Source organism: Heterodontus francisci, chromosome 36, assembly GCF_036365525.1.
Source record: "Heterodontus francisci isolate sHetFra1 chromosome 36, sHetFra1.hap1, whole genome shotgun sequence".
NCBI classification, from domain to species: domain Eukaryota; kingdom Metazoa; phylum Chordata; class Chondrichthyes; order Heterodontiformes; family Heterodontidae; genus Heterodontus; species Heterodontus francisci.
Genome location: NC_090406.1, coordinates 16,037,013 through 16,064,976, shown reverse-complemented (window position 1 = coordinate 16,064,976; position 27,964 = coordinate 16,037,013). Strand labels below are relative to the sequence as shown.

The 27,964-nt window shown below is 40.7% G+C and overlaps 1 protein-coding gene and 1 long non-coding RNA gene across 3 annotated transcripts in view; one reads left to right on the top strand and one right to left on the bottom strand.

Annotated features, from left to right (window-relative positions):
- The window catches only part of bsg (basigin), a 50,605-nt gene that overhangs the window by 22,311 nt on the left and 330 nt on the right, over positions 1-27,964 (bottom strand). The window contains exons 2-5 of the mRNA XM_068016225.1: positions 11,453-11,800; positions 9,328-9,505; positions 5,404-5,492; positions 514-650 (exon numbers count right to left, since the gene is read on the bottom strand). Coding sequence (XP_067872326.1) covers positions 514-650; positions 5,404-5,492; positions 9,328-9,505; positions 11,453-11,800 — 752 coding nt within the window. The remainder of the gene's footprint in view (positions 1-513; positions 651-5,403; positions 5,493-9,327; positions 9,506-11,452; positions 11,801-27,964) is intronic.
- The window catches only part of LOC137351614 (uncharacterized), a 73,624-nt gene continuing 72,735 nt past the window's right edge, over positions 27,076-27,964 (top strand). For both annotated transcript variants that reach the window (XR_010969523.1, XR_010969524.1), the window contains exon 1: positions 27,076-27,945. This is a non-coding gene — a long non-coding RNA (uncharacterized lncRNA). The remainder of the gene's footprint in view (positions 27,946-27,964) is intronic.

Sequence of the window (27,964 nt, the reverse complement as noted above, 5' to 3'; positions counted from 1 at the left end):
CTCTCACCGCCAAAGACTTGCAGGTGATAGGTAAATTGGCCATTGTGAATTGCCCCTAGCGTAGGTAGGTGGTAGGGAATATGGGATTACTGTAGGGTTAGTATAAATGGGTGTTTCTTGGTCGGCACAGACTCGGTGGGCCGAAGGGCCTGTTTCAGTGCTGTATCTCTAAATAAATAAAAATAAATAAATAAAATATAAACAAAGTTGAAAGTGTGATCTAAAAGCAAGCTGAATCACAATAACAAAACAAACACTCAAAACATTTGCAATGGCTGCACTTCATTCATGCTTGTTCCAACAGGAAGATAAAACAAATATCTTCATTGTTGATAGAAGTGCTCCATCCACTGGAAGGAAATGCTGTATTTCACAGCAGAAAACGTTACAGGAAAAGTAGTAAATAACATTTCAAAACAAGATGCAAGAAAAAAAATTGAACGCTGAGATCAAAACTGTAGAAGTATCTTATTCATCCATGATTAACAGTAATGTAATTATGTCCTCATTTACCTCATAACCAGCTTTAGTCTTCCGGGACCATGACCAGTTCTCAACTGGTGGATACCCACTGCTCTTGCATGTCAGCACTCCAACATCTCCCTCATTTCCATGTTCAGATTTCTTATCGCTGTTCACGCCAGGTGCAGCTAAGTTTAAAAAAAAATTTACTTATTTGCAAATCAAAACTAGTTTTTCTCAAGGCACCCATAGTGACAAGTACAGTACCAGATTAAATTCCTAGATTCTTGAACTAGAATATTTCATGGTACTGTAATCTGCAATACTTTATTGCCACAGAGAAATGCTAATAACTCGCTCTTCCTTATTTTTGAATGTATTTGGGCTCCACATATAAATGTAACAAAATAGGAAAAGATATCGACATGCCATTGAGCAGTCATTTTGATCATATGGATTTCCCCATTCTACCATAAGCAAGATCTCATTCTGAATCATATTTTTGGTGTCTTCACCATCTGTTGACTCAAGGCTAGAGTTGGAACAGAAGGAAGGTGGAGGAAGGGGCAGGGTGGAGGAGGAGATATTGAAGCTTGGCAGAAACTGCATGGTAGAGGAAGAACCTAATGCATCATTCCCACTGTTGTCATTTTTCCAGCAGAATAGGTGGCTAGGGCAGCCAGTAAAGAAAACACGTGGACAATTTAGGTATTGGGTCAGATAATATCAACATGATCCTGAAGCCATTTTAGGACTGACCTGCACACACGTGCTCTGCACACCCCACCAGGTGACAGCTGAGGGTCCCACTGAAGAGGAATCTAAAGGCAAGTTCCTTCGGACTCCACAAAAATAACCTCAGCTGCTGCTGCACTGTCCTATCCAGCACCCCAGCGACCTACCATTTTCTGGGCCTGAGGCTGGCCAGCAGACTACCATTTCTGCTCATTTTCCACCCACAATCTGTTAAAAGAGGCCTGACTGTCCAATGTACTAGGATTCCAGTCGGTACAATCAGGGGGAGCTGATCACAAGGAGGACAAATCTACTTCAATATGTTACAAAGAGCAAGCTCCATCAGAAATAGAATTAAGTTACAAAGGAGCTTCCTATACAGATGCTGAACTATAATTAAAGAATGAGGAACTTAAGAGGATGTAATTAGTTAGAAACAAAGATTTACAACATAGGAGGAGGCCATTCAGCCCATCATATCCATACTGGTTGAAAAAGAGCTATCCAGACTAATTACACCTTCCTGCTCTTGGCCCAAAGCCCTGTAGGTTTCATGACCTCAAGTGCATATCCAAGTTTATTTTCCAGGCAGCGAGTTCCAGACCCCCACCATTCTCTGGGGTTCTCCAATGCACAACTATCATATACAGCTAGATAATTCAAAGTACAACAGAAAATGAAATTGGGAGTTGAAGGCTACAATTGTAGATTTTAAATGGAGATCAATGCTGTGGCAATGCGGCACTCTATGCCTTAAGGCTAGCAAGTAGCTGCCTTGCAACACACTGCAAAGTAAGAGGCACTTTGGACCATAAAATGGTGACAGTCCAGGTAGAATGGACTCTAACCTAAATTGGTGGTTCCCAATCAACCAGAGAGCACAGAGGTATGTTCTCCAATTTGCAGATTTGTTCAATTGTGTGTTAATCTAAAGGTTAAGGGAATAAACAATAAGCTGGATTGACAAATGTCATCAGTCCTGACTATATTTGTGCTCAAAGTTATAGCTTACTTCTGCTAGAGGGAAATAGGATGACAGTCTCAAATTTGAACAGACTTTTTAAAATCATACTTTTCTCAGTTGATTGCTAAGAGCTAAATATAATAGGCTTCGCAGGACAGTATTCTTAACTGTGTAGTACCATATTTCTCTCTTCACTCCCTAAAAGATGGACATTTGCTCAAACTAGGAACCGGGAAATTAAAAATTCCAACAGGGTCAGTATAACAGTAACTAAATGCACAAAAAGCAGCAAAATACTGTGGATGCTGAAAATCGGAAATAAAAACAAAGCGCTGGAAATACTTAGCAGGTCTGGCAGCACCTGTGGAGAGAGAAACAGAACGAAAACGTTAACTCTGTTTCTCTCTGCTGAGCATTTCCAGCACTTTATTAAATAACAAAAAATTAGCACAAAGCAGATCCGGAGGCATTAATTACAATTAACAGTTTAAACAAGGCATTAACTAGATCCTAAAAAGAGAATATAGATTTTTTTAGATCATGGATGGACAATTCCTGCACCATGTGGGAATTGCAGGACACTTCATGTCTTCGGGAACCACATGTGCAGAAAGTATCTCCAGCTGCTCAAGCTCAAGTTCAGGATTTCCGAGCTCAAGGGCAGCTGAAGTCAATGTGGAGCATCAGGAAGGATGAGCGTTTCCTGGATCGTATGTACATTACAGGAGGAGATCATCCTACAGGCAAGAGTTCAAGATAGCAGATGGGCGACCATCCAGAAGAGTAGAAAGAGGCAGGAAGAGCAGGAGTCTTTGGAATGTATGCTACTCTCAAACTAGTAGATGGCATTGGAAATTGCTGGGAATGTTAAAAGCTTGGGAATGCAGTCCAGACCATGGCACCAACCATCAAAGGACTGTACCAGGAGGCAACAGCAGAGCTGAAATGCAGCGGTTATATGAGATTCCATAGTCAGGGGAACAGACAAGCATTTCTTTAGCCATCATTGTGAGTCCCACGTGGCATGTTGTCTTTTGTCCTAGCACCAGGGAGGCATCATGGAGAGGGTACAAAATATTCTGCAGGAAGCAAGGAGTGAGCCTGAAGTTGTACACGTTGGTTCAGCTACTGAAGTCCTACAGTTAGATTTTCAGGAGCTAGGGAAGAGGTTAAAAAGTAGCACCTCGAAGGTAGTAATCTCTGGATTAGTCCCAGTGCCGCATGCTAATCCGAGTAGAAATAGAAAGATAGTGAGGATAAATGCGGCTTGAGGCATGCAGGAGGGCTTCATATTCTTAGAGCATTGGGACCAGTTCTGGGGTAGGAAGTACCTATTCAAAAGGGCTGCATTGCACCTCAACAGGCCTGGGACCAAATGTCCTCATGGGGAGGTCCACTAGTGTGATTACAGAGGGTTTAAACTAAATTGGCAGGGTCATGGCACCAGCATTAGAAGTAGAAAAGAGGAGGTGCATAAAAGGAGTAACTGTTGGATCGTACTAGAGAAGGAAGTGGTACCATGTTAGATAGCAGCAGACTAAGAAGGACTATGAGGAATACAAAGACAAGTTTACAATGTATGCAAAAGCAAAAAGCTTGGTGAATAAATAGCCATGTGGAAATACAATGTGTCAGCAATAACGGAAATGTGGCTTAAAAATGGTGAAGGCTATATATAAAAATGACTTAGATCTTGGAATACACAGTAGGATTTCAAAATTTGCCAATGATAAACTTGGAGGTGTGGCAAACAGTAAAGGATGACAATCAACTGCAACTGGACATAGATACGCTAGCTAAATGGGCAGACAGAATTTAATATAAAGTGTGAGTAGATGCATTTTGACAGACGGGATAGGAGAGGCAATATAGATTTAATGGCACAGCTCCAAGATGTGCAGGACAGAGGGACCCGAGGATGTAGGTGCATAGATCTTTGAAGGTGGCAGGACATATTGAGAGACTAATTAGCAAAACATATGGGACTTTGGGCTTTATCCATAGAGGTACTGAGTGCAAAAGCAGGGAACATTTCTGAATTCTGAACATTTACAAAACTCTGGATAGGCCACAACTAGAGTATTGCGCTAGTTCTGGTCACCACACATTAGGAAGGATGGGAGGGTGCAGAGATTTACCAGAATGGTTCCAGGGATGAGCAATTTTAGCTACAAGGTTAGGTTGGAGAAACTGGGGTTGTTCTCTTGGGAGCAAAGGAGAGATTTGATAGAGGTGTACAAAATTATGACTGGTTTAGATAAGATAGACAAAGAAAAGCTATTCCCATTAGCTGATTGTACAGGGGCTAGGCAATACAGTTTTAAGCTTCTGGGCAAGAGATGCGGTGGGGGTTTGGGGGCGGGAGGTGGATGTGAGGAACAACATTTTTGCATGTAGTAAGTGATAACGACTTGGAACTCGCTGTCTACAAGGGTGGTGGAACTGGAGACAATAAATAATTTGAAAAGGAAACTGGATGAGCACTTGAGGGGTATAAATCTGCAGGGCTACATGGATAGCGCAGGGGAATGGGGTTGATTGGACTGCTGTAGAGAGCTGGCATGGACTTGTAGTGCCAAATGGCCGCCTTCTATGCCATATGACTTGAGGTTATATAGCACCTTTCACAACCTCAGGACTTTCAAAAGTGCTTTACAGCCAATAAAGTACTTCTGAAGTGTAATCACTGTTGTAATGTAGGAATTGCAGCAGCCAATTTGCAACATCTCAAACAGCAATGAGGGAGAGAGAATGACCAGATAATCAGTTTTAGTGAGGTTGATTAAGGGATAAATATTGGCAAAGACAACACAGAACTCTCCTGTTTAGGAACTTTGTACATTCCATCAGGTTTAATTGTATTAGTACAAACCAGGCTCAAGATATATAACATTAACTAAACTAGCTACATGCCTATGGATTGTCATTTTATTTAATCGCCTTTTAGAATTTTCTCCAATTCAGTTACCTCCTGTCTCCCTCCCTCCAAGTTGAGCTGTCACCTTCAGTCAACAGGTACAAAGTGAGAAACAAAGCAAGCTTTGGATGCTTCACAATTGCCAGTGGAAGACAAAACATGGTAGGAATTAGCAATGTTGCCAAGCACGACGAGATGTCTCCTCTTATCACCACCTCTTATAATTATTTGCACATCTACAATGGCAACTGGGCAGCACTCGAACTTGTACCTTGATTCAGCATATTCACGTTACAATCAAAGAATTTATATAAAAATACCGTACCTTTCACGTGGATGGTATTGTTGACAGCAGGTGAGGTGAAATAATAGCAGCTGTACTCCCCTGAATGTTTTGCATCAACAGCATTCAGTCTGAAGAAAGAAAAGCAATGCAGATGAAGGTATTGCATCTAAAAAGCACAAACAATCTTGTATATACACCAAGAATAATGTATTTCCTGGGTGAAATGTTTATGCACTTAAAAGGAGACAACTCTGTTGCCAGCACTTTAATATTAAAATGTAAAAGGTGGTTCTCTGAACACCTGGGGAAACTTTCAAACTTTAAAAAATTGGTTGCATGCCAGTCATAACTGACAAAGTCCATATGGCATCAGACTTCTTCCTAAGATGGCCATACACCAGAAACAGAAATTCAAAAGGTATCTTGGTTTGGCTACAGCTATATTGCATATTTTAAAGAGATATTGTTAAGTTGCTGAGATGCCATATAGCACTCATTATGCAACTCCTTCAGTAAGAAATAATGCAAGGGACAAAGTCTATTTTAGAGATTTTAATCAATCTTTAACTCCTACGTTGTACTAAGTAAAATATTAAGGATCAGTTTCCTGTGGATCTTGTGTATAAACAGCATGTTTTTTTAATCCATTCATACCTCCGCTTTTTGGTATTTCACTAATTTAAGTAGGCTTTTTGCTTAAATACACTTGGCATCTCAAACTGGTAAGGCATTAGAGGTTATGGGACAGCTAGATTAACTGAAACTCTTGTTGTGACAATCTATCTCAGCCAACAGTGGTTAGATTAGCAAAAGCATGTCCACAGCCAACAAAGGACATGACAAATCCTCCAGCATCATTAGCCCACAGCAATGCCAAAGTGCAGGCGAACTTGCAATTGATTGGTCCAGCATTCTACTAAGCTACAGAATAAAAAGATGAATTAATGCTCCTGTTGGCACTAAGCAAACAGCCAGAGAGCTCAGAGTTTGGAATGGAAAGGGGGAACTACAGACTTTATTGCTTCTAGAATGGGTATAGAGTGCTGGAGATGGGGGATTGGGCCGGGTGGGGAGAGAAAGATGGGAAGAGGAAAGAAAGAAAATCACCCTCTGAAGTAGGAAGCAGCTGCCAAGATTTATACATCAGTTACTGCAATATTGACCTCATGGTTAATGAAGCCCAACCTATGTTCCCACTGCCTGTTTCATCCTGTAACAAACGTTCAGCCTTTCACTTCCAAGTGATGACAAGCCCTGCTTTTCTATCCATTTGCACTCGGGTCTCAATGCTGAAGCTGTTGTTTCTAACCTTTAGCTTTGGCCTGGTTTCTAGGCCTAACCACTGTGATGTAAAGATCTACAGTCTTTAATTACTGGAATTACCCATTAATTCAATGAGTAAACAAAACAGTTTACTTGAAGAAAATTTTGTAAATTAAAAAATTTAGAAACTTTTTTCTACATACCAGACATTTTATTTGAGCCCATAAAAAAAAAATCAACCCAGCTCATTCCTCAAAAATTGTTTTTCTCTTTTTTATTGCTGCAAATGAATGTTTACAATCCACGATTAAAGTAATGGATATTTAATTTCTATCATTTAAAATTGATCACAATTGCTTAGGAAATAGATCACCTTTTAGTCTTCAGACTCCCCACTTTACTCTTTTCAGAGAGCACGTTAAATACTACCTTATATAGATACACTTATAGATTAATTAAGATTGAATAAGGGAAATATAGGAGAAAACATACACACCCATGAGTCAATTTAAAGTAAATCACTTCAATCTTCCAAATAATTAACATTCTAGGAATATCGCAGACTTTTTTAAAAAAAAGCAAAGTTAGAATTTTTTTTAAATTCAGTCTTGGGATTATGGGCATCGCTAGCAGAGTCAGCATTAATTGCCAATCCCTACTTGCCCTGGAGGTGGTGGTGTGGTGATTCTTCTTGAACTGCTGCAGTCCAATGTGAAGGCCCTCCGTGTTATTAGGTAGGGAGATCCAGGATTTTGACCTACCACTATGAAGGAACAGGGATATATGTCCAAGTCCAGATAGTGCGTGACTTGGAGGTGTCTCCCTTCCCTTCTTGTTCTACATGAGAGAGGTCAAATGTTTGGGAGGTGTTGCAAAATTGTTTATCTGTTTGCATACATTCTATTGGCTGTATAATATCATATGATAGCTAAAAGCCTGCTGGCCTGCTCCCCACCCCAACTGGAAATATTGTGTTTTGTGCCAATGCTCAGGCTTTCAGAAGCCAAAGTCTGAACCAAGGTCTTCATGCAACAAATAAACAGAAGGAAAATAGGCAATAGGTTTATAGAAAGGGAGTGTGAAAAAGAATTAAGTAACAAGATAGAGGAGGTACAGAGACAACAAGAGTATTGAGGGCATGCAGGAAAAAAATGGAAATAGAAAAAAAAAAGAATGGAAGGCAAAAAGCAGGAGACACAAAAATGATCAAGATAGAGAATTGTTTTTCTTATTCGTTCATGGGATGTGGGTGTCATTGTCTAAGCCATCATTTATTGCCCATCCCTAATTGACTTTCAGAAGGTGGTGGTGAGCTGCCTTTTGGAACCGCTGCAGTCTTACATATCTATAAATCTTTTGCCAGGAAGGACAAAGTTACAGATGCAAGCTAACTTTCAGCAATAGCATACAGAAATACTAACCAGAAGAGGAGACTGGACCAACTGCACATCATTGCATTAACAGGGACTTTCAATGATTACCAATTCAAGTGCTAAAGAAAGCAAGAATCTCTACAATGTTAGTATTTATAAATATACTAGATTTTGATCTATGAAAATATCTTTTTGGTTAAGTGGCACAAAAGGATTGAAATACGAAAAGAAAAAGATTCAAAGGAAACTCCTCTCCTGGCACCAAAGCTTAGGTACATTTTACACCTCCAAGTTCAATTTTCAACGGAAGTGGTTCTGGCAGTAAATTATACTGAACTGTGCTGGTACAGTTCATGCTGTTCTATATTATTTGATATTTCAATGACAAAAAAAGCTTTCAGTGATAAAATCGGACTTTCCTCTGGGACAAAAATCCTTAAGACACTGTCCAAATTTAAACTACCAGCGGACCCAAGTCTTACCTTTTACTACACCAGTTGAACTAATGCTAACTGAAAATAATTACAGCAACAAGAAGCAGTCACACATTGAAAGAACTGCTAAGCAGAGAAAACAAAAGTTGAACAATAATATTCCCATGTGTTCCAGCAAAATCCTTCCAATACTGTTGTTTATGTAGATACTGTACATGTAAACATGGCATATATGTAACATTCTAAATATTGTTGTAAATCTTCAGCAGTACTAAACAGTGCTACTCAATCCCCCAGCCCCATTGTACTGCTTCTCAAAATTAATGAGGTGCAGGGTAGAGGGTTATAAGCAATAGGCCTTTGCATAGAATTTACTGCACATTTGGCCTGACTGCTCTCTGCCCTTGTTTAATGTTCCACATGAGCCCCCTCCCACTATACTTCATCTAACCCCATCAGAACATCCTTCAACTCCTTTATCCCTTATTTACTTACCTAGCTTCCCCTTAAAATGCATCTGTGTTATTCGCCTCAACTACTACTCATGGTAGCAATATTCTCACCAGAGTAAAAAGAGGTTTCTTCTGAATTCTGTAATGACTAGCTATTAATGGCCCCTAGTTTTACACTTTTCCCATTCTATTCCATCAATAGAATAAAACTCTGGACACCTACAGCGTGGCGAGCAGGGGCAGAGAAAGGGAGGATAAATAAGAACAGTAATGGGGCAAAGCACTGCAACAGCGCCAAGCTAGTTTAAGGAAAGTACCCTAATTAACAATTCTCCAGGAGACGGAAAAAAAACCTAAAATGTTACTGATTTTTCACTTTGAAAATGGACTCAAGTCAAAAGCTGGCAGAACTGTGCTGGCAGTGAAAGTACTGATACATACTTGTATTCCATAACTGTTGATGCCTCATCATCACTGGTGTTTGGGATTTCCACATCATCCTTTTTCCACACATGCCCCTCAATAGGAGAAGGTGGATTTGTCAGGTTGCAGCGAAGTATCGTTTCCTCTAAAACTTCCCCTGACTCCAAGATGGGAGGATCCACAATAATTATAGGGTCTGGTTATAAAGGAAAAAAAATTTCAGGCCTGAATGAAAACAAATTGAATGCAGAGACAGGGTAACCATGAAAACATTAGCAGTGTTCAAGCTTCCATACTGTACTCAATGTTTACTTCCACATTAAAACCTTCCTGGCAAGAATGCATTTAAGCAAAGGACAGATAACAATAAACCTCAAAAGTAATTTGGTGAACTGCATTCAAACAAGTCAAGTGAAAGCTTTTTGTTAATTAAATAAAACATTATTACACAGTTTTATAGAATATGAACACATGATTGCTTTGTTGAGACATCTTTTGACTAATCAGTTCAAGGGGCTGGGGGGGAGGGGGGACTGCAGGGGCGGGGTGGGAAATGATGTACACTACTAAAGCCCATCGCAGCAGCCAAATGCAAACCTCTTCCTTTTCACCACCCCCAATAAACCTATTTAAATGTTTATCTAATTTCTCAGCCATTTAGTTTCAGGAAACATTGTAGTCACTCCCAATTAATTTTCTCCATAATATGGCTTATAATTCATGATTAGAAATAAGCATTCCTCCTTTTATTGTGTGTTAAGGTCATTCATGTTATTCCATAAAATAGTCAAAAGTAGAAAGTACAAGGTCAGTTCAGAATGTTAATCCACTAATTTAATAATTCAGATCATATATAAATAAATCTCATTGTGGTCTGTACTTTTACTTTATATTCTACTGGTTCTACATCTAAATACAGCGTCATAGTAATCAAACTATTCTAGCTGTGCCAATGATTTTGTTCTCAAAACTTGAGATAAAAGCCATTTTCCCATTGCCATGAAGTCTGAACCACACAAATTAGAACATTTGGCGTATCTGAAGTAGTCTGGTGAAACTTCTTTCACTCTTTGTGCAGCAAAAAACAATTTAGTTTAAAAAAAAGTACTTAAACAGAGACCATTCTGTAAAACCTTGAAAGAAAGTCAGTCATGCGTCTTTAGCACTGTCAAAGCATCCTCGGGTAACATGGTAGCAACATCACTATCTTAAGACTGGTTGCTGCTTTTAAAATGAAAGCAGCCATCAAATGCCTAGTTCATCCATTGGTCATAAAGGAAATGTTATAACCAAGAAGTCCCATCAGAGAGGTCGATGGTCCTTACTATTTGGATTCCTCCCCCACCACTAAAAAAGGTTTGCACTGTAATATCTTAGCCAAAAACACAGCCAGCAAAACACAAGGATACTACAGCATAGGCCAAGACAAGGAGCGGCTAAAGGAGTCTGACACTCACAAAGTTGGTGTATGGAAGTTAGGGAGAACATGGCAGCCAATACAATCTTCATTGAGAAAGTACATGGCTTTGCAGGAACAAACAGGATACACAATGCCTTCCTAAGTACTAGAAAGCTTTCAGGTGCCACCTTCTGGTTGTAAAGGTAAAACACAAGACCAGTAACAAAGTGTGAGATTGCAACATCACAAAAAGGAAATCAACATTTTTCGATGCTGGAAAGATAAATGGTAAGCCAGATGTCTAACATTTCCTATTACAGAACTTGGTCTAGAATTGTTTGGAAACACCTAAAGAACCCTTTAAACACATTGGCTAAATAAAAAAATATAAAGCATGAAGTCGATCAGTTCTAAAATATTATGCTTCATCACCTTAGACAGCTGGCTGCCCATCAATATTCAGAGTTGTTCTGGTGGGAATCATCATATCTGAATTGAAATCACCTTGCTTTCAACACCCAAAAATTGGGAAAACAATCTCACAACCTTGCAACAAGTCATAGGATAAAAACAGGGAACTGCCAGGGTAGAAAAGGTTTGGTATGGCTTTGACCACAGGACAGTAGTGCAGGTACCAGGATTTTCTTGGAGGGATGACAATTAGGGCACCAAAATGCATAACAGGGGCACTTGGACTAAGCTACTGGTAAACATCTCTGACTCAACTTGGCAACCGCCACTCACGTTCAATGACTATTAATGTCGCTTGTGATCGTATCCACTTGATTTTTGGGCTCTTTTTTAAATCATTACGGTAGGGATCATTACTGGCTCTGCATTCATATATGCCAGTGTCCTCGATACTTAGATTCATGATCTTGATGGAGCTCTTGGCATCAATGTTATAGCTGGAGTTGATTTTGACTCGCCGTTGTCGCGCACCATCGTAGAGCTGCGACATGACTTCTGAATCATTGCCCTCTATGCCCCACCACTGAATTTCAGGGGTGGGTTTTCCAATTACCTCACAGTTCAATTCTACATTGTCTTCCATTAGTTTTACTTCAGACAGGGGTGATTTTATAAAGCCAGCTGCAACAAAAAGATCATTTGCAACAGAACAGAAAATTGAATACATTTAAGCCACAAGTTTCAGTTGGTGAACATTCAACAGTATTAAAGGAATATTACAAGGGAAGTGCTCACACAAACCACCATCCCAATCTCCCAAATACATAAGTGTTTAGCAGCTTAGCTTCCAAATTTCTTACTACAAAATTATGCTGTCAGCTTGCAATTTCTTTCGCTTCAGCAGCTCTCACATGTATTCAGCACTCAAACTATGCACTGTTGTCACTGGGCTTATCTGACATATTGGTATCCATATCCATGATACAGGATTAAACAAAAAGACCCTCAGCAATGACACTCAACTAATTTAACTTAAGATAGAAGGAAAAATTCAGTAATTAAACTGCTAACTGTAGAGTTTCAGTGGACAGCTAATGAAAATGTCACTGAACATCAACACTTGCAAAGAATGATGTGTAGCTGTTGAAACAGAGATCATGTACAGTATGTTAAAGAAAAGGCCCCTACAAGTTCTACGCAAGTCTATTCAACTGTCCTTTGGCATTACCCAAAGGTTTTCTGCGTACAAGTTGACAGATATTGTCAAAATGGGCAGTTGCATTATGTGAAAAGGGCTGATTCATATGTTTTACTTAATAATTAGTGGTCTCCTGTCAATATAGGTGAGACTCGGAGGCACCCACATAGTAAATCTACGTTTTGTTTCCATGCAAGAGGACAGGTGAAATAGCATTTTCCGCCCAAGATTGAAATTCTGGAACTTAAGTAGGAACTTAGCATGTCTCTCCTAGAGATCACTGGCTTGCCTAATTAAACAGAGGTCAGTTCTGCATACTTTAACATAGGTTAAAAGATTTTACTGCATGAGAATTGGAGACAGAAAAAATTGAAGTTGCTTTAGGTTAAATATTGTATACCACTTAAGAGAAGGGCAAAAAAATAAACTAAGTTCATAAAACTAAAAAAATTGTGGCTTTGCAGAAAAAAGCAGAATAGTTGAGCAAAAGCATTGTACAATACAAAATGGATGTTAACACACAAATATTAACTAAAATCAAGAATAAATGCAGTTTACAATCTTACACAAAAAACAAATTTTACCCCTGCACAGAATAAATTTAACTTCTCATTCCATAAATTTCTTGAATTTTTTTCTGTCTGTTAATAGGTAGAAAGCAAAGAACTTGCATTTATATAGCGCCTTTCATGTCCTCAGGACGTCCCAAAGCGCTTTACAGCCAATTAAATAGTTTTTCCTTTTTGAAGTGTAGTTACTGAAAATATATGAAGTATGAATGAGCTCATAACTTAAACAATGTTGTGAATTTCATAAACCTTTTTTATTCCAAAAGGGAGAAGTAGAAATTTCTGATATCATTCAATTACTTCCTTGGAATGAGCAGCACAATAGGACAGGCAACAACCTTACTCACTTATTCAAAAATTCATATATTAGAAAGCATACATGAAGTAGAAGCAAAAACAGGTCTGGCAGCATCTGTGGAGAGAGAAGCAGAGTTAACGTTTCAGGTCAGTGACCCTTCTTCGGAACTGGCAAATATTAGAAATGTCAAAGGTTATAAGCAAGTAAAGCGGGGGTGGGTCAAGAGATAACAAAAGGAGAAGGTGCAGATTGGACAAGGCCACAGAATAGCTGACCAGAAGGTCATGGAGCAAAGGCAAACAATATGTTAATGGTGTGTTGAAAGACAATGCATTAGTACAGATATTGTTAAAGGCAAACTAATTTCCAGCATTTCCTGTTTTTATTTCAGATTTCCAGCATCCGCAGCATTTTGCTTTTAATGAAGTAGAAGCAGATATTTTTTTAAAGTACATCTAAGTAGTCATGTGGGAAAGAAAATACAAAATGAGTTGCGCTTTTTCTATACTTGTTAACAGTTCATTATTTTGTAAGATCTATATTTACAAAGTTTAAGTTTTGTATTGGCCTCAGCTTAATTTTACAGCCACTGAAAATTCTGGTTTGAATTACTTTAAAGGAATATTTTGGAAAAAGATTCTATAATGGCCTCATCCTGTAATTAAAAACAAGAAATGCTGGAACCACTCAGCAGGTCTGGCAGCATCTGTGAAAAGAGAAGCAGAGTTAACGTTTCGGGTCAGTGACCCTTCTTCGGAACTGGAGTTTGGAACTCCAGTTCCAAAGAAGGGTCACTGACCCGAAACGTTAACTCTGCTTCTCTTTTCACAGATGCTGCCAGACCTGCTGAGTGGTTCCAGCATTTCTGGTTTTTATTTCAGATTTCCAGCATCTGCAGTATTTTGATTTTATTATCCTGTAATTTATGCCTTAAGATTCAAACTCTGTCCCCCTCCAAATACATAAGCCATAAATAATCTATATTTTAGCACATGTACTAATCTAATCTGAACGGAATATACAGCAACAAAAAATTATTTTAAAAAACTGCAGATCTATGAAATTGTTCACAGGTAATGCAGGGTGTGCAACAAATGTTTAATCTTGGTGTGCAATGGTTGGGTGGATGGCTAGTTATGATTGCAAGAGTGGAGGTATAGTTTCCAAGCAAGATGTTATGAACTAGTAGCCATGCATCAGAACTGGAATGATGGAATAAATTAGCTGTGTTCTGGGCTGTCATCTGATATCTAGTTGTAGGTGTAGAAAGAGGTGTGTGCTGTAGTAATAATTGATCAGTTGTAAATTAAAGATGACTTATTGATAAAACAGAAAGTTAAACATCAACTAATAACCAGAATGTGGCTCATTTTGATGATTAAGTTAATTATTCTTTTGTGGGATTTGAGAATTTGCAGTTTGACTTTCTTACCCATGTTCAAATAAGGGAAATTTGTTGCGTGGCAATCTTTGAAAATTTCCCATGAACAATGTCATTTATCAAGGGAAGTTGAGGGCTAGAGAGTTTGTGTCACAAGATCAAGAGTGCCGAGTTGAGATCAGATAACAAGTTGTGTTGGAAAGACAGAAGCATAACGTGGGTACTGGCTGAAGCAGGATCTGCTGGTGGTGTGGGAATTCAATTTAGAGAGAGAAAAAGCCTCAAAAGAAAAGCTGGTGGAAGCATTAGTAAGCATCAGAGGAAGAAATGGCAGGTGCTAGTGCATATGGCTGATACAACGTGGGCAGGTTACTGAAGTCAAGGATGTCACTGGGAGGAAAGGAATCTCACAAGAGCCTTCAGGGTTAAGCAACTTTCTGTACCATTAGGGGAAAAAGAACCTAAGCAACCCCACAGAAAATATATCCTTGTAAGGGTGAAGTGGAAGAAATCACCTTCAAAGGCATTTAGGGGTCGGCAATAAATGCTGGCCTAGTTAGCGACGCTATAAACAAATAAAAGCATGAGAAGAAGCTTTTATAATGCAGTTCCAAGCTGCAAAAGGTATGGGAAAAGCAGTAGAACCAAGATCATACATGTGGAATAAGCCAAATGCAAATAAGAAAAAAGCTGGTTAAATATTATGGCCTTAACGAGTGACAGAAGTGTGACAAGTGTCCCTTATGCAGTTACCAAAATACTATTTATTCTCCCAGCCAAAGATTGCTAACTGAAAGTCTAAATTTGCAGTAATAAGTTTCAATATTCCTTCAAATATTGACCTGTTGTCCTTTCAAGAGAAACCATCTAAAATATTAGAAATAAATACATGCTCTATGTTCTTACACTGGCCTCAACTCTCACTGCTCACAAATTAGAGCTGCTTGTTGGTCCACCAGCTTTTGTTTTGCTGCTGTGAAAGTCACCTTGGGCCCTACACATGAACAAAACTCAAGGGTACTCAAGGAAACTAAGCAATAATAACTTTCCTATAACTCCACTACTGCCTCCATAGATACTATTTAAATGTTTAATGGTTTTGCCAAAAGATTATGCAACACTTTGCTCATAAGGGCTATATCAATACCATATGTTGTAAATGACATGGTTGAAGAATTCCAACAATCCAGCAGACCTAGTTAGTTAATGTTCTTAAAAACAAATCACCTACAAATATTCGAATGACAACGGAACAACTACGACAATAACCATAAAGGTCACATTCGATTCCACTCTTTGTACAGCCATGTGTGAAAGCAATGAAATCAGCAATGAGATATACTGAAATCCTGTCATACGGATATGGCGCAAGCAAGATCACAATAATTTATTCAAATTCTATGTTACAGTCCTTTAAATTCATTTTATGTAATACAGCAACTATCCAAAAGGTTATTGGAATTATACTTTCGGCTTCAAGCCAAGCCTAGATGTGCCTAACAGGCTAAATTTCACGATTATTGAGCACTGTTGGGGTAAAGGTGTTAGGGATACGGAGTAATGGAGATGAGGTACAGCCATACTTTAATTAAAGTGGTAAAACAGGCTCCAGGGGCTGAATGGCCTACTCTTGTTCCTATGTTCCACTGGATATTTTATCGCATCAGTAATGTAGGATTTAAGTTACCAAGTGTAAAACACAAAACAGATGGATTTCAATTTAAGTGAATCTGAAGCAGCATTGCAAAGAAGCTAACAGTTATGCTTGTGATAATCCAGATTCCAGAAACATCTCACTCAATATTTGGCATATGCATGTATATTTATATGCAGTTTGTATTAGCATGCTACCATTAGAGTTTTAGGAGAGATACCATCAGTGTTTGTCTTGTTTTGCGAAGTTTATGGTTTTCCAGTATTTAGACCACACAGTGTTATACAAATGGAGTATTTGGCCAAGCAGAACATTTTAAAAATCCATTATTTTGTCTGCAACAAACTCACAAGCTAAGTTTTGTTTTGGATTCTGGACTATTGATCTGTACAACATAATGCTCAAAAGCATCATAAGTGTTACGATCCTACGCAGAGCAACAACAAAATCCAATTGAATTATTGTACTGCAAAGGATGGATTTTTTTTTTAAAAAGTTCTAGCTGAGAAGTTTAAATGACACTAAACAGCAACATTCAGATTAGGCTGCTACTAACAAATCCTAAAGTAAGCTTACAAAATGATTAATCTCTCTGGCTGGCAAAGAGACTCCCAAACAGGATGAGGAAAAAGAAGATTAAGTGAATGACTTGCATATTCAGAAAGTCATCTGACATCTCACCACCAGGTGGTAGCAGCAGTCTTTCAGTCATCTAGGTGCCACTAGTTTGTGGCCTTCCTCGTGGTCTTCCTCGTGGTCACTGCCATTTGTATGGTAAATCCATTTCTGCCATTTTCCATCCTCTGTATCCAAGTAGTTTTATTTCAGTTCCACTGAGCATGATCGTTGATCTTCTGATCTCCACATTCCGCACACTTTTCAATGTCTGAGTACTCCTCAGTGTAACTTTCTTGAAACTGCAACTTATCAGCTTAAGCTGACACACGTAGTAGCGCCACTGAGGAATCTGCTCATACTGACACTTAACACAATCCAGTGCAGGGAGCAGCCAGATAGTGTGTAGAAGATAGATACATATTAGGAGGCCAAGTCAGAGGGAAAATGCGATTCAATTTGTTCACTAAATAGACCAGCTTGTTCAGTTATTTAAATTTATGTACTATAAACTTAAATCGCACTGCTGTACAGAAGCTAAGGAAGGAGGTTTTACTACCCAAAGTCCTGCGGAAGGCCTCTTTGAAGCACCAGGTTGAATGGTAAATGTAGTAATTTAATTGCACATTATATCCTCCAGACCCTTTTTGCGAATGAGTTTTCTATCTTTATCATTTTTTCTTGATTCTTTTCAAATCGATTGCATGGGGGGGTGGCGGGGCAGAATTTTATGAAGGTGATGGGAGACTCTGTTGCCGCTGAGTAGCCGGCGAAAGACCCGCATTGCCTCCTTTGGGAAAGGCCCACCATATCACGAACCAGACACCTGAGGCCATCGATGGGCCTTCCCCAAAAATAGGAAGTACCACCCACCAAGAGCTGCCGGCCAATCAGAAGCCAACAACTCTTTCGCTCGGCAGCACCACCACGGAGGCTGTGGGTGCTGCCGGAATGGCACCCAGCTGAGGCCCAGGATCATGGAGCAACCCAGGCCAGAGATAAATGATGTCGAGAGCGTCAGTGGTAGGGAAGCTGCTGGAGAAGATACTGAGGGATAGGATCTATTCCCATTTGGAAGAAAATGGGCTTATCAGTGATAGGCAACATGGTTTTGTGCAGGGAAGGTCATGTCTTACCAACTTAATAGAATTCTTTGAGAAAGTGACAAAGTTGATTGATGAGGGAAGGGCTGTAGATGTCATATACATGGACTTCAGTAAGGCGTTTGATAAGGTTCCCCATGGTAGGCTGATGGAGAAAGTGAAGGCGCTTGGGGTCCAGGGTGTACTAGCTAGATGGATAAAGAACTGGCTGGGCAACAGGAGACAGAGAGTAGCAGTGGAAGGGAGTTTCTCAAAATGGAGACGTGTGACCAGTGGTGTTCCACAGGGATCCGTGCTGGGACCACTGTTGTTTGTGATATACATAAATGATTTGGAGGAAAGTATAGGTGGTCTGATTAGCAAGTTTGCAGACGACACTAAGATTGGTGGAGTAGCAGATAGTGAAGGGGACTGGCAGAGAATACAGCAGAATATAGATAGATAGGAGAGTTGGGCAGAGAAATGGCAGATGGAGTTCAATCCGGGCAAATGCGAGGTGATGCATTTTGGAAGATCCAATTCAAGAGTGAACTATACAGTAAATGGAAAAGTCCTGGGGAAAATTGATGTACAGAGAGATTTGGGTGTTCAGGTCCATTGTTCCCTGAAGGTCAATAGAGTGGTCAAGAAGGCATACGGCATGCTTTCCTTCATCGGACGGGGTATTGAGTACAAGGGTTGGCAGGTCATGTTACAGTTGTATAAGACTTTGGTTCGGCCACATTTGGAATACTGCGTGCAGTTCTGGTCGCCACATTACCAAAAGGATGTAGATGCTTTGGAGAGGGTGCAGAGGAGGTTCACCAGGATGTTGCCTGGTATGGAGGGCGCTAGCTATGAAGAGAGGTTGAGTAGATTAGGATTATTTTCATTAGAAAGACGGAGGTTGAGGGGGGACCTGATTGAGGTGTACAAAATCATGAGAGGTATAGACAGGGTGGATAGCAAGAAGCTTTTTCCCCAGAGTGGGGGATTCAATTACAAGGGGACACGAGTTCAAAGTGAAAGGGGAAATGTTTAGGGGGGATATGCGTGGAAAGTTCTTTACGCAGAGGGTGGTGGGTGCCTGGAACGCGTGGCCAGCGGAGGTGGTAGACGCGGGCACGATAGCGTCTTTTAAGATGTATCTAGACAGATACATGAATGGGCAGGAAGCAAAGAGATACAGACTCTTAGAAAATAGGCGACAGGTTTAGATAGAGGATCTGGATCGGCGCAGGCTTGGAGGGCCGAAGGGCCTGTTCCTGTGCTGTAATTTTCTTTGTTCTTTGAGAGAGATTCTTTTTTTTGGGGGGGGGGGGGGGGTGGTGAGGAGAAGGAGGAGGAGGAGGAGTTATAGGATAGTATGAGAAACTAGAACAGGTTTATTACTTTCCGCTAGCTGTTGCTTCACAGTACCAACACATTCTGATGTTTTGTCAGGAGTTCATTTGACCATCAAAATTTACATCATAGATTCATATAGCACAGAAGGAGGCCATTCAGCCCATGTCAGCACTTTGAAAGAACAATCTAATTAGTCCCACTGGCTTCATCTTTCCTCATGGTCCTGCAATTATCTCCACTTCAAGTATTTACCCAACTACCATTTGAAAGTTACTACTAAATCTGCTTCCACTACCCTTTCAGACTGTGCATTACCAAATATAATACTGCAGAAGTTATTGCATACAGCATTTGCTTAAAATGCAGTTTGAAAAATGGGTGATGCTGGAAGATGATACAGGGAAACATTTTAAAAATATTAAAACCCTTCACTTTTCTGCAATTCAATTGCTCAACTCTTGAAATGCGCCTTTAGCCCATGACTATCCGAATCAGATGCAATAGCACTATCACTATGCCAAGATACAACTTAAATGTCACTTAAGTTTCAACATGAAAACAGTCCAGAGGTTATTTGCTCTAAACCTTAGGAATGATAATGTAAAGAACTTCATATTTTTCAATTACATATACAAAATAACTTTTTGAGTTGAATGCCAGGTTGCAAATGCTCAAATCATTGAGTAGGCCACATATTATATAGAAATAAAAGCCCCAATAAACAAAATTCAATATCACTGAACACAAAAATTACAAATTTCACCCCCAACAACTCCACTTTAATACCCATACTAAACGTAAACACTTCAAAGCCTCTGATCTTTGAATCTACTCACGCAAGGACTGGTAAAGACCGATGCCTAACAGTAAAAAAATGTTCCTGGTTGCTAAAAATCCACCGCTTAGGAACCAACTTTGTCACGGATTCAAGGGCCAGATCAAAGGAGATTTTGATCCAGAAGTTAGACCTTGAACACCTAACAAATACACCATTCAGCAGCCAAACAAAATGCAGTTGATATTCTCGCAGGCAATCACACTATGCATGAACCATGCAGTGAAAGTGAATGGAGGAAGTCACAGAAAAAAATGTTGCATCATTCCACTACAGTTGTAATAGTGCTTGCAATTATCATTATCTATTTTAACTTCATTGACTAAGCTACCAGAGTCTATGAAGAATGTGTTTAATTATTTGAGAAGTAAATGGTTTTTCAGTGAAGTGGCAATCGAATCAAATTTACTCAAAATGGAGAATGAGGTCTCAATGTTCTGGATAGGCCTTTTCTCACACACAGAATCACAGAATAATACAGTGCAGAAGAGGCCCTTCGGCCCATGGAGTCTGCACCGATGCATTAAAGACACCTGACCTGTCTACCTAATCCCATTTGCCAGCACTTGGCCCACAGCCTTGAATGTTATGACGTGCCAAGTGCTCATCCAGGTACTTTTTAAAGGATGTGAGGCAACCTGCCTCTACCACCCTCCTGGGCAGTGCATTCCAGACTGTCACCACCCTCTGGGTAAAAAAGTTCTTCCTCAAATCCCCCTTAAACCTCCTGCCCCTCACCTTAAACTTGTGTTCTCTTCATAGCTTAAATGTTCCATCCCAAGTACCATCCTGGTGAATCGCCTCTGCACCCCCTCCGGTGCAATCACATCCTTCCTATAATGTGGTGACCAGAATTGCACACAGTACTCCAGCTGTGGCCTTACCAAAGTTCTATACAACTCCAATAGGACCTCCCTGCTTTTGTAATCTATGCCACAATTGATAAAGGCAAGTGTCCCATATGCCTTTTTCACCACCCTATTAACCTGCCCTTCTGCCTTCAGAGATCTATGGACAAACACGCCAAGGTCCCTTTGTTCCTCGGAACTTCCCAGTGTCAGGCCATTCGTTGAATACTTCCATGTCACATTACTCCTTCCAAAATGTATCACCTCACACTTTTCAGGGTTAAATTCCATCTGCCACTTTCCTGCCCATTTGACCATCCCGTCTATATCTTCCTGTAACCCAAGACACTCAATCTCACGGTTAACCACTCGGCTAATCTTTGTGTCATCCGCGAACTTACTGATCCTACCCCCCACATTGTCATTTAAATAAACGACCTAGATGACTAAAAATAGGGGACCCAGCACAGATCCCTGTGGTTCGCCACTGGACACTGGCTTCCAGTCACTAAAATAGCCGTCTGTCTCCTACAGCTAAGCCAATTTTGAATCCACCTTGTCAAGTTACCCTGTATCCCCTGTGCACGTGCTTTCTTGATAAGTCTCCCATGTGGGACCTTGTCAAAGGCTTTGCTGAAATCCATGTAAACTACATCAACTGCACTACCCTCTTCTAAGCACCTGGTCACATGCTCAAAAAGTTCAATCAAATTTGTTAGGCATGACATCTCTCTGACAAAACCATGCTGACTATTCCTAATCAAATTTTGCCTCTCCTAGTGTAGATAGATTCTCTCCTTCAGAATTTTCTCCAATAGTTTCCCTACCACGGACGTAAGACTCACTGGTCTATAGTTCCATGGCTTATCTCTACAACCTTTCTTAAATAGTGGGACCACATTAGTTGTTCTCCAGTCCTCTGGCACCTCCCGCATGGCCAGAGAAGAATTTAAAATTTGGGTCAGAGCCCCTGCAATCTCTCTCGCCTCCCACAGCATCCTGCGACACAAATCGTCCGGACCTGGAGATTTGTCCACTTTTAAGCCTGCCAAAACCTCCAATACCTTGTCACTCCCTATGATAATTTACTGAAGAACCTCACAGTCTCTCTGCGTTCCAAATCTACTTCCTCATTCTCTTGGGTGAATACAGATGTGAAGCATTCATTCAACACCCTACCAATGGCCTCTGGCTCCACCCACAGATTTCCCCCATGGTCCCTAATGGGTCCTACTCTTTCCCTGGTTATCCTCTTCCCATTGATATACTTGTAGAATATCTTGGGATTTTCCCTACTTTTACCAGCCAGAGCTTTCTCATGTCCCCTCTTTGCTCTCCTAATTGTTTTCTTAAGCTCCATCCTACACTTTCTGTACTCCACCAATGCTTCAGTTGATTTGCTCTCCTTGTATTTGCTAAAAACCTCTTTTCCTACTCATTGTACCCTGAATGTTTCTGGTTATCCATGGTTCTCTGGGCTTGTTGCTCCTACCCATTACCCTAAAGGGAACATGTTGGGCCTGTACCCTCCCCATTTCCTTTTTGAAAGCCCCCCACTGCTCTTCTGTAGATTTCCTGACAAGTAACTCTTTCCAGTCTACCTTGGCCAGATCCTGCCTTATTTTACTAAAATTCGCTCTCCCCCAATCAAAAACCTTTTTTTGCAACTTGTCTATTTCTTTCTCCATAACAAGCTTAAATTGTACCATGTTGTGGTCGCTATCACCAAAATGCTCCCCCACCAACACATCAACCACCTGTCCGGCTTCATTCCCCAGAATTAGGTCGAGCACTGCACCCTCCCTTGTTGGATCCTCTACATATGGAACTAAAAGGTTCTCTTGTATACATTTTAAGAACTCCACTCCATCTAAGCCCTTAACACGATGACTATCCCAATTAATGTTGGGAAAGTTGAAATCACCTAATAAAATTACCCTATTATTATTTTTATACACCTCTGCGAATTGCGCACATATTTGCTCAATTTCCCGCTGACTATCTGGGGGTCGATAATAAACACCTAGCAATGTGGCTGCCCCTTTTTTATTCCTAAACTCTACCCATAAAGCTTCATTTGATGCCCCCTCCAAGATATCATCTCTCCTTACTGCAGTAACGGACTCCTTAACTAATACTGCAATGCCCCCTCCTCTTTTACCCCCTCCTCTGTCTTGCCTGAAGGTTCTACATCCCGGGATATTGAGCTGCCAATCCTGCCCCTCCCTCAACCATGTCTCCGTGATGACTACTATATCACAATTCCACGTTTCAATCCTTGCCCTTAACTCATCCGTTTTACCTGTAATACTCCTGGCATTAAAGTAGAGGCCATCCATCCTGGTCTTACTCCCTTGAAACTTACTTCCGTTGTATTCCCTCTGACTTGTTTGCTTTCCTGTGTTTAGCTGTATCCCTATTCTGCTAGGAGTCTGCGTCCCTTCCCCCTGCCAAATTAGTTTAAACTCCTCCCAACAGCACTAGCAAACCCGCCAGCAAGGATGTTAATCCCCCTCTGGTTCAAATGTAGACCGTCCCGCTTGTACAGGTCCCATCTTCCCCAGAAACGGTCCCAGTGGTCCAGGAATCTAAAACCCTCTCTCCTGCACCAACTCTTAAGCCACGCATTCATCTATGCTATTCTCCTATTTCTATACTCGCTAGCACGTGGCACTGGGAGTAATCCAGAGATTACAACCCGAGAGGTCCTGCTTTTTAGTCTGCTGCCTAACTCCCTGAATTCTTGATGCAAGACCTCATCCCTCTTTCTACCTATGTCATTGGTACCAACATGTACCATGACCTCTGCCTTATCACCCACCACCCCCCCCCCCCCCCACACACACCTCAGGATGCCCTACAGCCATTCAGTGACATCCCGGACCCTGGCACCAGGGAGGCAACACACCATCCTGGAGTCACGTTGACGGTCACAGTAGCGCCTATCTGTTCCCCTGACTACAGAATCCCCTAATACTATTGCTCTTCCTCTCTTTCAAATACATTCCTAATGTATTTGATTCACAACCTACCATATTTTTATTTTTCTCTGTCAGTATAGATATTAACGTGCAGTATACCATTTGGCCCTTTGAAAAGATTATATCTACAGTACCTACAATCTGCTTTCGATACTTATATGTAAATAACTATGGCATCAAACAAAATGGATGAGATCCTCAGTGAAACACTTCAGCTATAAGTTCTGAACTAGCTTGTCAACTGCTTGCGTCTACATCAAAGCAGGCTACATCTTTTCATCTCAAACAGAAACAGACCAGGTGAATTGCCACACATATGCAATAAGATAAAAAGGAGTGTTTTATTCCGATTTTATTAGGGACACAAAAAGCTTTAAAATATATTTTTTTGCTCATGGGATGTGGGCGTCGCTGGCTATGCTAATTGTCCTTGATAAGGTGGCGGTGAACTGCCTTCCTGAAGCGTTGCAGTCCATGTGAGGCAAGTATACCTACAGTGCTGTTAGGACGGGAGCTCCAGGAGTTTGACCCAGCAACAGTGAAGGAATGTCGATATAGTTCCAAGTCAGAATGGTGTGTGGCTTGCAGGTCGTGGTGTTCCCATGCAACCCTTGCCTTTGTCCTCCTAGGTGGTAGGCCGTGGGTTTGGAAGGTGCTGCTGAAGGAACCTTGGTCTGTTGCTGTCATGCATCTTGTAGATGTACACTGCTGCCACTGTGCATCGGTGTGGAGGGAGTGAATGTTTGTAAATGGGGTGTCAATCAAGTGGGCTGCTTTGTTCTGGATGGTGTCGAGCTTCTTGAGCCTTGTTGGAGCTGCACCCATCCAGGCAAGTGGAGAGTATTCCACCACACTACTGACTTGTGCCTTGTAGATGGTGGACAGGCTTTGGGGAGTCAGGAGGTGAGGTGGTTCTCATAGAATTCCTAGCTTCTGACTTGCTCTCATAGGCACAGTATTTATGTGGCTAGTCCAGTTCAGTTGAGTCAATGGTAACCTGCTTGACGTATAGCATACTTGAATGGGGTGCAAAAATCCAGCAATGTTAGTAGCTCTTAAAGGACTGCAGTGCACCATTAAAGAGGAAGTTGGCTAACTATTTACAATGTTACAGCTTAGCACATGGCCTCCTGTTCTCGACAATTGAAGGTTGGAGATTCTCCTGCAGAAGACGCACCAAAAGTTGAGCTTCCAGTGATGGATTGCAAGGTTGAGATGGCACAAAATCTTCATGTTGTTGTAACTCTCTCTTCGACTGAAGACTCTTTGTTGTGCTCATCTGCAACCCCCCTGTAGCAGACAGTAAGACTCAATGGCAGTTGCTATTGAGATATCCAGGTAGACACGGGTCCTCAGATGTCACTGTTTTAATAGGTTTTCTATGATCCAAGAACTCCATGCACAGAGGTTAACATAAGAAATAGGAGCAGGAGTAGGCCATTCGGCCCCTCCAGCCTGCTTCACTATTCAACAAGATCACGGCTGATTGGACTGTGGCCTCAACTCCACTTTCTTGCGCCCCCCCCCCCCCAAAATACTCCCTGTCGACCAAAAATCTGTCTAACAGCTTTGAATATATTCAATGACCCAGCCTCCACTGCTGTATGGGAACAGAATTCCAAAGATTAACTAAACTCAGAAAAAATTCCTGCTCATCTCCGTCTTAAATGGGAAATGCCCTTTTTCTTTCAAAAAACTGCTTGTGAGTTCTAGATTCCCTCCCTCCCCCAGAGGAAACATCTCAGCATCTATCCTGTCAAGCTTCCTCAGAATCTCATATGCTTCAATAAGAACAGCTCAATCTTCTAAACTCCAATGAGTACAGGCCCAACCATTCCTCATAAGGCAACCCCTTAATCCCAGGAATCAGTCCAGTGCATCTTCTCAGAACTGCTTCCAATGCAAGTATATCCCTCCTTAAGTAAGGAGACCAAAACTGCACACAGTACTTTTGGTGCGGTCTCACCAAGGCCCTGTACAGCTGTGTCAAGACTTTCCTACTTTTATACTCCAGCCCTCTTGCAATAAATGCCAACATTCCATTTATCTTCCTAATTACTTGCTGTACCTCCATGCTAACTTTTTGTGATTCATTTCCATATTATATATGGATGCTGTGCACACTATAGGTGAGGCAACAGACAACTGAGCATCTGAGGTTTTAAATCTGTAAACATACGAGGCCTGTAATTCCTGGTAGCATGGCCTCATTTTTGGCCTAAAATCTCAAGAAAATTGGGCACTAGAGATTGCGGACAGTATTTCTGACTCAAACTCATGCATGCATGGGTCAAAGTCTCAAGTAAATGGAGCCTAATACAAAAATATCCTTCTGTAACTTGTCCTTTAGCTACTGATGAAGACATTTTCTCAGCTGTCAAGTTTAACAAGCACAGTTAAACACCATAAAAATTTCTAACACTGTTCCATTGTTCAATATGTCTTATAGGCATATCAGCTTTTATTTCTCAAACACATCAGCTGCAAAAAGATAAAACTCTCCATAAACACTAGCTAACTGATGTAATGTGTGATGTCAGCAGATTGCATTCACAAAATATAAGTTATAGATTTTTCATGGTTATTCATGAAATGTTCATTTCTGCACATTTAATTTAAGCAACAGTCTTTCACAACTGGATCAGTACAGCCCATCCAGTAATAAGTTTATCTGAACTGACCTCATCTAGCACAACACAAAAATAGAACACTTATTTCTCTGGGGTCCGTGAGGTATAATCTGTTCCCACTACCTCTTTCAACACTGGTAAAACATTTTATAACCAAATCAGAATTATTTACCAGTCCTTGGAGCTCTCTACATCCAACGCTAATTAGGAAAATCAGAGTAAGTAGTCACTAGGAAAGACCCGACCAAAACCTCTACTACTCCTACTCGAGGTACAGATTCTGATACTTGTTTACCATCTGTGGACCTTCGGACTAAAGGATTACTAAGTAAAGCTGGCTGCATTGAAGCTATTATTGACCTAGTTTCAATTTATAACTCAGAACATTCTGTGCTGAAACTTTCTCTACACAGAACAGTAATTATGTTAAATTAAAAAAAGAATCATGACACTGATGTTCATCACCATGGAAAATCAAATTGCATCAGCCCATTGAAACGTCAGCTGAACACCCTGAAGCAAGTGAACGAAAGATTTCCTGTGCGTTTACTCTGTAAATTCCGGTTTCAGGACATTTTTACACTAGCTCCTGAGTCAACTTATCACACACTCATTGTTACTCAATCATCTTTCAAACTGTTGGTCTCTACAAAGATGATTGCATTACTGAAATACGTCCATATAGATCTGATGAGTTATTGCTCTTGTGTCCGAGTCACAATTTAACAAGAAAATGTCCCTACAAATTCTGGTTTCTATAGAACTTTATACACTAACATTTAAATCACCTTCCAGGTGAAACCACGGTTTCTTTGGTATAGCCACAACAAAAAAGGCAACTGTAAAATTAACATCCAAAACGAAGACATTAAAACCTACTCGGAACAAGGCAATTGAGCAGGACTGTGATTCGATCTGGCTCAGAAAACGACAGATGTTGAGGTCCCAGTCCACGTGTCAAATCTTGCTGGGTAATCGTGTCTTGAGAGTATTTTAAAGACCTTAAATGCGTTACATAAATGCAAGTTGGTGTTGCTGAGGAGACTCCAGGTTTTTAAACAAAAAACAAACCCCACCATTTTCGAAAGGCGAACGGAATGCAGGGCGTTTGGTGGCGCTCGGTTGCCGTCCTTAGAAACAGGTTCAGACCAGTTAATCCGGCACTGACCGGCGCCAGTCAACAAAATATCTTCCGATGCAAACCGAGCAACGGCGGTGGCTCTCCGATCACCAACACATACAAATATATATATATATATATATAAATAAATCAGTTTAAATCCCTTCGATTACTGAAAAGGGGAGAAGACGACGAGCGCTCTCGTCCTTATCTGAATTAAAATTAAAAAGACGACGACGCGGCGCTCCGGCTAACGGCTGAAGTGAAGGTGGGAGGAAAATTCACGT